The sequence below is a fragment of the Macrosteles quadrilineatus genome, unplaced genomic scaffold (genome assembly GCF_028750875.1).
Source record: "Macrosteles quadrilineatus isolate MER2022 unplaced genomic scaffold, UCM_ALF_1.0 Scaffold_5__1_contigs__length_97177068, whole genome shotgun sequence".
NCBI lineage: Eukaryota > Metazoa > Arthropoda > Insecta > Hemiptera > Cicadellidae > Macrosteles > Macrosteles quadrilineatus.
Genome location: NW_026542598.1, coordinates 13,529,385 through 13,542,124, shown reverse-complemented (window position 1 = coordinate 13,542,124; position 12,740 = coordinate 13,529,385). Strand labels below are relative to the sequence as shown.

Here is a 12,740-nt window from a genome sequence, read left to right as displayed (position 1 = left end):
GAAATGCAAATTAAAGAACAGTAATCATTAGGTTAGTGGTAAAACAAGTTACAGTAAATATGTTTAGTAATAACTAACAAGGTCTAATAATAAAAACAATTGTACTTTGTAAGACTGTATTATGGCAATTTATAAAGTAAATCCTAACAAAGTATTTACATAGTTAACGATTAAATACAACACTGGAGCATTGCTTTATCACTCACGGTTACTCGGTCGGACGGTATTTTACAAGTTTCCTATACTTAACATTTCTGGGTACTATTATTAATCTAGATGGATAAACAATATGAATGTAATTCTTAGACTAAGAATTTTTATACTTAATCTTGTAACCAGTTTGTAAAGAAAAATCCAACTGAATTACATTAATTGCTACAACTGCTAGTATATACAGCACCACATACACTTTCAACTGAACGCATCAGCTTTTATAAATTGTAAAATTACAAACAGTCTATCAAAATTAATTTTACTGGGTTTCAATCTATTGCATTGCTCTATGCGTGAAATTCTGACAGTATAAACACTACAAAGTACACTATAAAACTAACCTATGATGAGATGATTAGATGGAAGACAAATTAGCTTAAAGGGTAACATTTTATACACAAGTCCTCGAACACAAGAAAAGAAAACTCAACATTATATTACACATGTAAATTCATTTTAAGGTAATTTGCTCGAATTAATTAGTGTTAAATACATACAATAACAGTTCTACACAGAACCATTTGGTGGTTGTTATTAAATCGCACAACAAATTATAAACAATGAAAGCTACAATACCATAAACTGGTGTTAAAACAGTCCTTGTACTGATATCACACGACCAAGTCGGTCAGTTTTTTGTTTATGTCTCACATCTTGCCGGAGTAGTGTGAGCCGAGGTTGGATGACGGACCTCTGTGGCCGTTCTTCTGTCCTGGACTGTACCTGCTGCCTGGACGGGAGTGTACGATCGCGTAGTGATCACTGTTTGTCGAGATTGATCTTGTCGAATTCATCGTTGATCCACCAGAAACGTAGCCTGGTTTCCCATTCAATGAATACCTGTTGAAAGAGATGGATAGCAAGATTATTACACACATTAGAGGATATTTCAACTAAATTTTTTTTTCTCAAAAAATATTTGATACCGTACGTTAGGTTTAAATGAAACAAGTCTGTGGAATATTGCTTGAATAAGGATTGTGAATTAGGTTTTTAAATAAGTAGAGACACCTGAGGTGGCTACTTTAAAAGTTATGTTATTTTCCATAATTGTAGTGAATACTGGATATGCTATTCAATTCAGGTTTAAAGTGCCTGCTTCAAATACAGGTCAAGTATTCCCCTACTTCTATTTTACTAAACCCCTAATTTCAAAATAGTGTGACGAATTTTAATAAAAAGTATATTAATAGACAGGGAAATAGTAAGTTTTTGACATCTTGTATGTTAGCTACATGAAATGAAGAAATGTTACAATCTTACCTTTAATTTCAATTGTTTAGTAAGCCCTCAAACTATAGTATCACAGTCCATAACATGCAGAATTGTTCAACACTATTGATCAAACCATATTTACATAAAGCTTTCTGAGGAAAAGGATCAAACTATAGATCTATAGATCAAACTCAATCAGCGGCTTTAAGAATATATCCTCGTCTCACTTGTGTGTTAATAAATAAATAAAAATGCCTTTATTTATCAAGCGATTTTCTGTTCAAACCACCAGATTACGTCATCATCACCTAACTAAAGCAATGGTAATTGGCAGGGTTTGAACAAACATCTTGCGTTCAAACCACAGCTGTGTCTAACGTTTTACTGATAGAAATATAAATTTATGTCTTTTAATATTGTAACCACTATATTGTATCGAGACTATAAACAACTGTTCACTGGAATTCAGGCTGATCAAATTAAAAAGTTGTCTATATTATTTTTCTAACAACATATTAAGCAATAGGTACTGCAAGTGATCCTGTAGAAATCTTATAATCCTCACCTAGATCCATACTGAGAGCCGTGCCAGCTCCTGTAAGGGTCGTAGTCCTCTATGATGCTCGGTTCCTTCTCGATGACTTCAGTGCGTGCGCAGGCACACGTCATGGCCGAACACAGGAACACATTGATGATCAACATGATCAGAAACATCAGTCCGAACGCTATGCACAGGTAGAGTAGCCACGACGGCCTGATGGTTCCGTCATCACACAGCGAACTTAACACTGAAAAAATACGGCATGTTACAACTGAACATAAATATGATCAAGGAAAGTAAGCTTGGAATAGTTAGACACAGACATGTTTGGTATTGCAAAGCTCTAGAGAGAGATGTAGTAGATTTAAGAGAGCTCAAGGGAGAGGAAGCATTGGTCTTGGAGAGCTGGAGGCAGAGGTGCCCATCCCCCCCAAACCCAGAGGCGCAACCTCCCCCCCCCCAAGCCAAAGGAGTAGTCCCCCCCAATTTATGCTGCCGTCTATTTAAACCTACCCTCCACCTGCCAATGCATCTGGCAATTTCCCCTTTACCTCATAAAACGAGCATTACAAGTATTTAGTAAACTTGAGGTAAAGAAAAACAAACCTGCTGATAATCAATACAGTATTAAATGTTTAATAGGAAACGTCATTTAACAATACATCATTATATCTAACTAACGGACAAATTAGAAGTTTTTCAATTTACAATTCAGAAACTGTATTGTCAGCCAACATGTGCTCAATATACTCGGTGAATTACTCTACTCCAACACAGTATTGTAACTGTACAATATATTAGGTGGCGTTAATTTTTACAGGGCTTAAGAATTCAAACAGCTTTAAGAGCATTAATAATACTTTGACAAAAAGTATCTGGTTTCAAAATTATAGGCAGAGAGTCACGAAATAGGGCAAACTTGTTGCTCGCCACTCCCAGGCTACCTTCTACAAAAATCGCCAGACAAAATACACAAAATACCTTAATTGTCACTAGCACAAAAGGTTTTTGTGACGAAGTAATCTTATAATTCATTTTGATAGCCCCAGGATTGCCTTTTATGACTAATAGTGGTAGAAACGCATCTTGTCAGACAATCCTTAATAATATATGTACAGTAATGTGTCGTATTTTACTTGCTACATATGTTTTGGCGGTTCTTAACATATTTAGACTTCCATATGTAACATACACCATCGTCAGATTTACAAAAGGATCGACTTCTGGAGGTGTCGTCAGAATATGTTACAAACATTTAACACAAAACACGAAACGATTACAGATAGGCCTATCAATTCATGCGAGGACATTGCTGCGGGCAGGACTGGAAGTAAACTGAATCAGGCATGGCATGACAGACCGACGTGGTCTCTGGATTGTCGTCTGCGTTTTCAATAGATGTTAGGACTAATTGTAGTGACAGAGGAGAGTGTTGAAAATATAATGGGAATCATAATTGAGTTTTCCATTCAAAACTATTGACAATAATAACCAATTTTTATGCCGCATATAAATGATGGTCTCGAAATTCTACATTACTGCGTGAAAAGAAATTTATTAAATACTTTGGAAGAGTTTGGAATACCGGTACATAAATAAATAAAACTAGGGACAGCACACAATTTTTGAGTGAATACACTCAACTAATTATGAATCCCATTATATTTTCAACACTCTTCTCAGTCACTACAACAATAGTCCAATATCAGCTGTTGAAAACGCACATCCGTCATAACGTGTGCGACCTGAATTGATTCAGTTTACTTCCACTAGTCTTCCAGTCCTGCCTGTGCCAATGTACTCTTGTGCATTGATAGGCATATCTGTAATCGTTTTGTGTTTTGTGTTAAATGTTTGTAACGTATTCTGACGACACCTCCAGAAGTGGATCTTTTTAAAGGCCTAAGAGAACACAGAATAAAAAAAGTCGACACTAGTACATATTAAGGATTGTCTGATAAGGTGCGTTTTACCATTCTTAGAAGCAATCTTAATTACGAATGGCAGAATGTTGTTGGTGTTGATAGTGAGCTACTTAGAAAAAGTTTTTCAGTCTGATTATACAAAATTCTACCATCATTATGACAGCTAACAAAAAATATCCCCCCCCCCAAAATCTCCCTAAAGAAGTTCCCCCCCAAAAATTCCTGTGGCGCAAACGCGCCACGGTCCCCCCCTCTGGGCACCCCTGGCTGGAGGGCAAGTCAAAGTTAATAGTGGAAGGGCTCAGCCCCCATCTTAGTGGCCATGAAGGGTTATTTAATAGGTTACAGAGTTCACCACTGACTTTGGATGGTGCAAGTTGACTTCCGATCCCAATCTAAAATAAAACCTGCAAGATTGATTTTAGAGTGTATTGGTGTTGATTTACCATTCCTCTTTCAAATGAGGGAGAATTTTACAGGGTGTGCTTTGCTCCTTTGCTGCTCAAATACTAGAGGACAAGTAGTAGTTTAAAAACTAAAATTGTTGTAGCTGTTATAGTAAGTGCAGTACTTAGGTTAATTTATGGTAAACACAAAAAAAATTACACTAAACAAATATTAATTTGTCTGATTGGATTTTTGTTTAAATATCTATATACAGGGTGATTGAAAAGTCTGGTTACGGCTTAATATTTTAAAATATAATGCAGATTGAGCTACAATACTTGGTACAAAGTTACAGGGCATAAAACTCTATTTTAACACATATTCAGTGATCCAATAACTCTTCAGGGGGACGGCCCACAAAGAGTCGGAAGAAAATCTTAAATGGAAGCATAGGTCAATATGCACATCAAATTAAAGGTCTTTTTTAGTAGAATACAATGCCGCAAACCGTACTTAAAATGGTTGATCCTGCGCAAAATGGCAGATGTTCAAAGATTCCTTGAATCCGCCATTTTGAATCTTTGAACGATTGTCATTTTTTACTCAGGCATTCTTTTGAGCTTGAATTTACGGCATCGTAATCTACTAGTGAAGACCTTTAATTTGATGTGCATATCGACCTATGCTTACGTTAACAATTTTCTTCCGATTCCTAGGGCTGTGCCCCCTGAGGAGTAAGCGTATAATAGCAATGTAAATTAAATGAATCTTTGAACAACTGTCATTTTGCGCAGGATCAACCTTTTGAAGTGTGGTTTGCGGCATTGTATTCTACTAAAAGAGACCTTTAATTTGATGTGCATATTGACCTATGCTTCCATTTAAGATTTTCTTCCGACTCCTTGTGGGCCGTCCCCCTGAAGAGTTATTGGATCACTGAATATGTGTTAAAATAGAGTTTTATGCCCTGTAACTTTGTACCAAGTATTGTAGCTCAATCTGCATTATATTTTTAAAATATTAAGCCGTACCCAGACTTTTCAATCACCCTGTATATAAAAGGCAAAACTCTCACTGACTCACTGACTGACTGACTCACTCACTCACTCATCACTAATTCTCCCACTTCCCATTTACCAAGGAGGCTGAAATTCGGTACACCGATTCTTTGGGCATTAAATAGGACAACTAAGTAGTTTTTATTCTGATCAGGCTTTCGGGCTCCGCCCCAGTGGCTCTGGAGTTTCCCATGTTAACCTTATGAGTACTCATATTTAAATGGAATTTAAAGAATCTTAACAGCTGTTTCAATTAAACAAGTTGGTTCTGTTCTATGATGTTCAATAGCATTAAAGTTACAAGTAATACCAACAGGGTGCAGCACTATTATTTTTTTAAATTTATGACACAGCTAATTTGCAACCAAAAGGTGAGTGAGCGTAGCGAACGAACTTCAACCTGGAGGCGAGTTAGCGTAGCGAACGAGCTAACCTGAAGGCAAGTGAGTGCAGCGAACGAGCTCTAACTAAAGGTGAGTGAACGTAGTGAACGAACTTCAACCAGGACGTGATTGAGCCATGCGAACGAGCTCATCTTGAAAATTAAGAAGCTAAACGGGGCAAAGCCCGCGGGTACAGCTAGTTTTCTTATAAAATGACATATTTATCTTCCATTCAAATCAGCTTGGGTTTAACGAGTACTTAGATTTGCTGCTACAGGGAAGGAAAAAAGTATTTTTTACCAAGTGTGACTAGTATAGTAAAAACAATTTCCCAAATCTGATCAAAGAAGCAAGCTGTAACCATTTACGTTCTCTTCATAAGAATAAGATAGGCATTTTAAATGTACAGCACTTTTTAGGAATTTTCTCCAAAACCTTTAACTGTATAAAAATGCTTAGATAACATGTATTTGTTTTAAAGCTATACATTATGGCTGTAATAATGATATTCTAGCTTCAAATCAAATCAAATCAAATCAAATCATCTTTATTCCATAGACACAAATTGTGAAAAGTACAATAGTGTATAGGCTGCGTCAACAATATAATACAACTTAAAACTAATCTAAGGTTGAGGCAAAATAATCTTCTATTTTATAAAAACAGTTTTTTAGAAGAATTCTCTTGATGGCTACTTTAAAAACATTTAATGGTAACTTTTTAACTTTAACTGGTAACTTGTTGTACAATTTGGTAGCGGTATATTTGAAGCTAGCTTGAGTGGTGGCATAAAGGCACTGATCTATTCTTAAATTATTACAATTCCTTGTGGCATAATTGTGCACATCCTTATTACAAAGTAAAATATCACAGTTGTTTTTAACATATAACAGACATTGAAAAATATAAATACAGGTTAAGGGCATCACAGACAATTTCTTAAATATAGGCTTACAATGACTACGTGGTGGAGCATTACTTAACAGTCTAATGGCTCTTTTTTGTAAAACAAACAAGATGTTGGCATGGCTACAATTAGCCCAGAGAATGGCACTATATACTAAATGACAATGAACATAACTAAAATACACAGTTAACAATACATCTGGAGAAACAATTGATTTTAAATTTCTTAAAATAAAAATTCCTTTGGAGAGTTTTGGAGCGATAAAATCAATATGGGAAAACCATTTTAGGTTGCTCTGTATCATCACACCTAAGAATTTGACTGGAGTTTGAGAATTCTTAGAGTTACCATAGGTCATTTCCAGATTTTGAGTTTTGTTTACGTTAAGAGACAGCTTATTGGCCTTACACCAGTCGGACATTGTATTAACAGACTCAGAAATTACACTGTCCTGCATACACTTAGTAGACTTGATATTCAAACACACGTCGTCTGCATACATAAAACATGAAACATCATTACTTTGGACATTAAAAGGTAAGTCATTAACATAAATAATGAAGAGTAGGGGGCCTAAAATGGACCCTTGTGGCACTCCGTGGGGAGTGTGTTTAAGCCCTGACAGTGAATCCTGGAAATAAACAGCCTGGAATCTGTTGCTCAGATATGACTCAATCAAAGACACGGCATTATCACAAAAACCAAATGACTTTATTCCAAATGACTTATTCATGTTTCAAGAGTAAAAACATTCCAAGAAAAAAATTTAAAATCCTCAATATTTTATTTTCATTACCAAAATCAAACCTGTTATTGCGAGTTTTATTCCAGTAAAATTTGGAGTGTATTTGTGTTAATTTAAAATTCCTCTTTCATGTGTGGGTGAATTTTACCATGTGCACTTTAATTTTTAGCTACTCTATACCAGAGTCTACAATTAAATTGTTCTAGCTGGTATAGTTTATAGTAAAACCATTAATATACTCTAATGTAAAAAAAAAAACATCTTTATATTTTCAGTTACCAGTTTTCAGTTACTTCATTAGTATGGAATGCTGTAGGTAGTCACTTATCGAGTGTCCTTGCTGTTAAAGGAAGGACAATGTGTGTCTGAGTAGACTCCAAACAATGAGAAATTCTCTCCACGTTTACACCAGAATTCATTACTTCTTTGCTCTTTTGTATTATAGAAACAAACTGACTCCTTCGAAGTAAAAATCACAAGAAAGAAAAGATTTATTTTAACTTTTGTAAGTCAAACTGAGTAATAGTATGGTTAACTCTATTTTAGTAAATTTATGGTAGATTTACGTAGGTAGTGAAAGTTAAGTGGAGTCGTTTTTCAAATTATTTAAGGGTTGCCCTTGAACGTATTGTGTTCAATAGATATATGCTATTTTCAAACTATAATATAATATTAAGATTGTTGGAATAAGCCAAGTAGGAGTGAAATGATGTGATTTTGTGTGTAAAACACACATTTGATGAATGATTATTTACCAAGGATCACTCTATTGGATAGCAATGTAATAGAATTATTTGGTTTGTCAACTTTCCCACAGTATTGAAAAGTCTCAGTTAACTTGACAATCTTGAAACAAATGTGCCGATTTTAAGTCCACGCTGTTTATGATTGGTTTGAAATATGTGCAGCATATGATGTTAGAGCATTTTTGATACTATGATGTTCTAACTTTGGTTATTTATAGAACTAGACATCCTATCTCCATATTAAAGTTGTCGCTAGTTTTAGAACAAAAATGGACATAGCTAAGATGAATTGTGCGGAGTTAGTCACTGACTTTTGTCAAACACACCATCATCTTGACCAACTCAAGCTTATAAGGCAACTATCTCAGTAAAAAAAATACAAAAAAAAAACTAAGGGAGGAAATAGAATTTAAGATGGAATTTAGCAATTTTGAATTGGTTATTTGATAGCTGGAAGCTACGATCTATGCTGATTCATATAAATGGGATGTCTACTTCAGTATACAAGAAAACTGGTAAATAGGCCTAGATGAAATTAATTTTTTACTATTTCATCCCTTGAATCCTCTTGTCCGTTCAGACCGGAATGATTACATCAATATGACCTAAGATTGCAGTGTGAGGTAACAGAGAACAATAAATCCAACACGCCCAAGATGCAAAGCCGATGTTGCTGTTTATGGAAGGACAGAAGGCTTTGACAAGGCGTTGGCTCCAAAACTGGTTTGCTCTTCGGCCAACGGCTTTCGCATGTCGCCCACTGCAGCTAAGTCGCCCACGGTCTACTCAGTCTATCTGGAGTGTGTGGGCTCATTGAGTTTAACATGTCGTCCTTTAACCTATCACATTACACTCAAAATTTTCTGTGCTGATACAATTTTTTTTTTCACTATACAATTTGTAACGAAATAAAACCACCATTCGTCCATAGTACCTACTGTCTTTTAGTTCTGAAGTTGATATCTCACCAGTATGGGCAAGCCCTTGTCAGTTTTTTTAATCAAAGAGAGTATAGGTAGTGAAATAAGCATCTCATGGAGTGTGCTACCCTAAGTATAGATTATCTTTTACGTTGTCACATACGGTAGACAAAATACAATATTTAAATCTACCCTCATTTTGCCATTGATAAAATGTTTGTGGTTGGTAAAAGAACTGAGTTTGTAACAACACAAACTGTTGGTAGCTGAATCATGTCCAATATTTTGTTCAACTAATTCCAACTATTACATGGTAATGGAATATCTACTTGAAAGTAATTTTTTCTACGGCCAAAGGACCCTAAGCCATTTAACACCCAAGCTCAAAACCTGCAGATGAACTACTCGTATAAATACTTAAGTTTCCTTTATCTAAAACAATTCTCTACACTGCAGACATAGCTATAATAATTAATTGTTTTACTATCTGTTTAATGTATTTTGCGGTTTAATAGTTCTTAAAAAGCTAACATCAATAATTTCTTATTTCCATCTCTTTACATGGTACTTTTTACACTCCTTAAGTGAGATGAGTGTTTTTTTTTTTTTTTTTTTTTTTTATCGATTAACATTGATTGATCGGTGATATTATTGTTTGAAATGAACTTTAGGTAGATTTTTCTACAAAAACAGCTTTTAAAACATAAATTACCAAGTGCTAAACTTTGTATCTAGAATATCATCAAACCCTTTTAAGATCCTTTTCCCTAGAGATTTAATTGATTATTCTTTTAACACAACTTATAAATACAAATCAAGTTCTGAATGTTATTACAAACTTAGTATTTTTATCTATGAAAGTCTTGGCCTCAAGTCAAGGCCATAATCTGAATAATCCCTTTTTTTACTAATTTAAGATTTATCATTTCAATGCACTTTTTATACTTTTGGAACTAAGCCAAAATCTTTGTCACTCTCAGTTTCCAATAGCAAGATTTTTTAACATAAAGGTAATTAAGACTAATTGCTTTTAGCAAATTTCCCATATAGGGAATGGCCTATTTTGTCAGACCTAAGCAAAAACAGCAGTTTTTAATACATCTGTTGCTGATCTGAAGTAGCTTTTTTACACCATAGGGAGCAAAAAGCCTAGGGAGTAAAACTCACATAAAAATCACATTTATCAAAATTTATGTATTGATTGATTTAATCGGCTTGTTGCATTCTTGTCAATAGTTGGACATATCAATGGTATAATGTACAACAAAACAATTGTAGGTATAATAGACAAAATAGTTGTACGCATTGTTCGATTTGTAAAAAAATGGGGTGCCGGAACTGTAACCTGTATCAAAAATATTGATGTTTTGAAGCAGAGTCGATGTTTTTGCCATCGATACCGTAGTTGTCTTCCAATATATTTTTAGTATCGGTATTTTACTCCGATATTGCTACTATCGATATTTCACTCCAATATTTTTGTTAGTAGCATATAATTTAGTAGTATATTTAGTATTTACTCTGATATTTTTTTTTTTGTTTTTACTATAATTTTGTTTTACAACCTAAATATTAATGTTTATCGATATTTTGACTTTGATATTTTTTTTACATCTATGTTTAAAGGCCGATATATGATTATTGATACAAATATCGATGTTACTGGTTTGATGTCCCAACACTAATCCAAGCTGAACAAAATGGGAAAGGGAACTGGCCAACTGGGAAACACTGGACCAGCTGATCGTAGTCAGAAGCCTATCTAAAGCTTATAATAAGTGTTGCCAACTTATTTTCAAGCGTACAGTACACGTATTAAGTATTACGTACGTAATACTAATAATAGCACACAGTTTTGTGTTGTTTAGATGAAATACTAAAGTGCGGCATAAAAAAATGAGTGGGGCAACAAAAATTAGTACGGCAAAATTAAGTAAAAAATGCAGGGATTAGCTACTTGGTGTGCTATAATCATTGCAAGTAAGCACTGATTTCTCAAAGAGAGAAATATTTTATATTGTCTTTAAATGTTTTAAAACGTGGATTCCTATTTTAAATATGTCCCCAACCACAGGGCTGCAAAATACTGTAATGTAAATCTGTATGATGAACCTGTGATCATATCCATGAACCATTACTTTAAAACCTGTAGGCTACAGTTTGATTACAATCTATCATGTACTTACAAGGCTCTTCCCCAGGTTCCAGTACAAACACCGTGGTAGACGCCATGATAGTTCCCTCATCTGGAGTCTCGCTGTAGATGTCTTTGGGTTGAGCTCTCGCCAGAGGAGACAACTCATCATCACAATTCACTTCGGGACAAGCTCCTATCACAATTACATACATTAAAATTAATGACATTGCAATTAACATTGAAATTAATTAACTTCAATGTGTTTCAAGTTACAATGTTTTGGATTTGTTAAAATTTTAAATTTGTTTTCCCTTAGACTATCACTCAGCTATACTATACTCCGTTCACAAACTTAATGTGGTTTTAGGGGAAGAAATCTATCCCCTCCACTTTACCCTTACCTTTAATAGCCCTTACCTGATTAAGCAACATACAGCACAAAAAAGTGGTAGGGGAACTTCTCCTCAAACCACATACATTTTGTGAATGGAGTATAATGAGATGGAATATTTTGTAAAAAAAACTGTGTGGTAGGTTTATTTCATTTTACAACGATGACCTTGATTATAGAATACTTGAAAAATTCTCTAGTCCATCTATGGTAGTCGTAGCTGTTTTTTGTAGCAGCTTTAAAGGGCTTGTACATAATTTAATTCTCATTCCCAGTGCTCGATTTGTAAATAATGAGGTGCCGGAACTATAACCTATTTAATGTGAGTAGTACCTATTTATGCCAATATATCTTTATCTTTCCAAAAGAGAGGTACATTACTAGAACTCTGTTCCGTCGTGTTCCCCCGCAAATCGAGCATTGCCTACCCCATTGCTAAGTAGTTGTAAGACTACTACATGTCACATTATAAAATCATGGGTGTCATCAGCAATTATTCATCAGAAGGAGGGAAGTTTAGCCAGAGTAGACTTATTTCTTACTGTGGTGTTTCTGTCTTTATATGAGCACAAAAAGGTCAGTCCTATTTCACTCTTTTTGGTCACTTAGTGAAAAAAAAAAATATATATATACATATCTAAACAAATAACATTTTTTGCAATTCACGGATTCAAGGGAAACTAGCTCACTTAGTAGTGACAGACAGTAATATACTAGGGATAGTTAATATAAAATATATGTGCATAATATGGGGGAAGACAATTTTTATATTATTAATGATTAAGTTTTATAACTTTTTTAAAATCCTTAACTTTAAACATGCCTCCTCAGGGATGAACCCTTAGACCTCCATGGCAATAGCATTGAGACCCCATGCTATTGAGGGTCTGGAATAAACAGGTCTCATGAAAAAAGCAAGCATGCTATTCTCACCCAAAACAAAAGTTTGTATCGTCTCTGTCTATCAGTTTTTACCTTTGCACACAGCGATGTCACATTGTAAATGGAGCTCTGAGCTCTCAGGGAATCTGAACATTGAGAAGATTGTAGCATCTGCGTAGCCGAGTTTCTCATTGTATTTAAATTCTGAGATGATGTTCTTGTTGTTGGCGCACCTGCAAGATCAATTACAACATGTAAGTTCACACACTTGAAAATTAACTGTAATAACT

General features: G+C 34.7%; 1 protein-coding gene across 1 annotated transcript in view; it reads right to left on the bottom strand.

Annotated features, from left to right (window-relative positions):
* Positions 1-99: 99 nt before the first annotated feature.
* Positions 100-12,740, bottom strand: part of LOC128994455 (uncharacterized) — a 103,600-nt gene continuing 90,959 nt past the window's right edge. Inside the window, exons 7-10 of the mRNA XM_054419031.1 lie at positions 12,544-12,683; positions 11,227-11,370; positions 1,994-2,216; positions 100-1,053 (exon numbers count right to left, since the gene is read on the bottom strand). Of these exons, the coding sequence (XP_054275006.1) occupies positions 861-1,053; positions 1,994-2,216; positions 11,227-11,370; positions 12,544-12,683 (700 nt within the window). The 3' untranslated portion in view covers positions 100-860. The remainder of the gene's footprint in view (positions 1,054-1,993; positions 2,217-11,226; positions 11,371-12,543; positions 12,684-12,740) is intronic.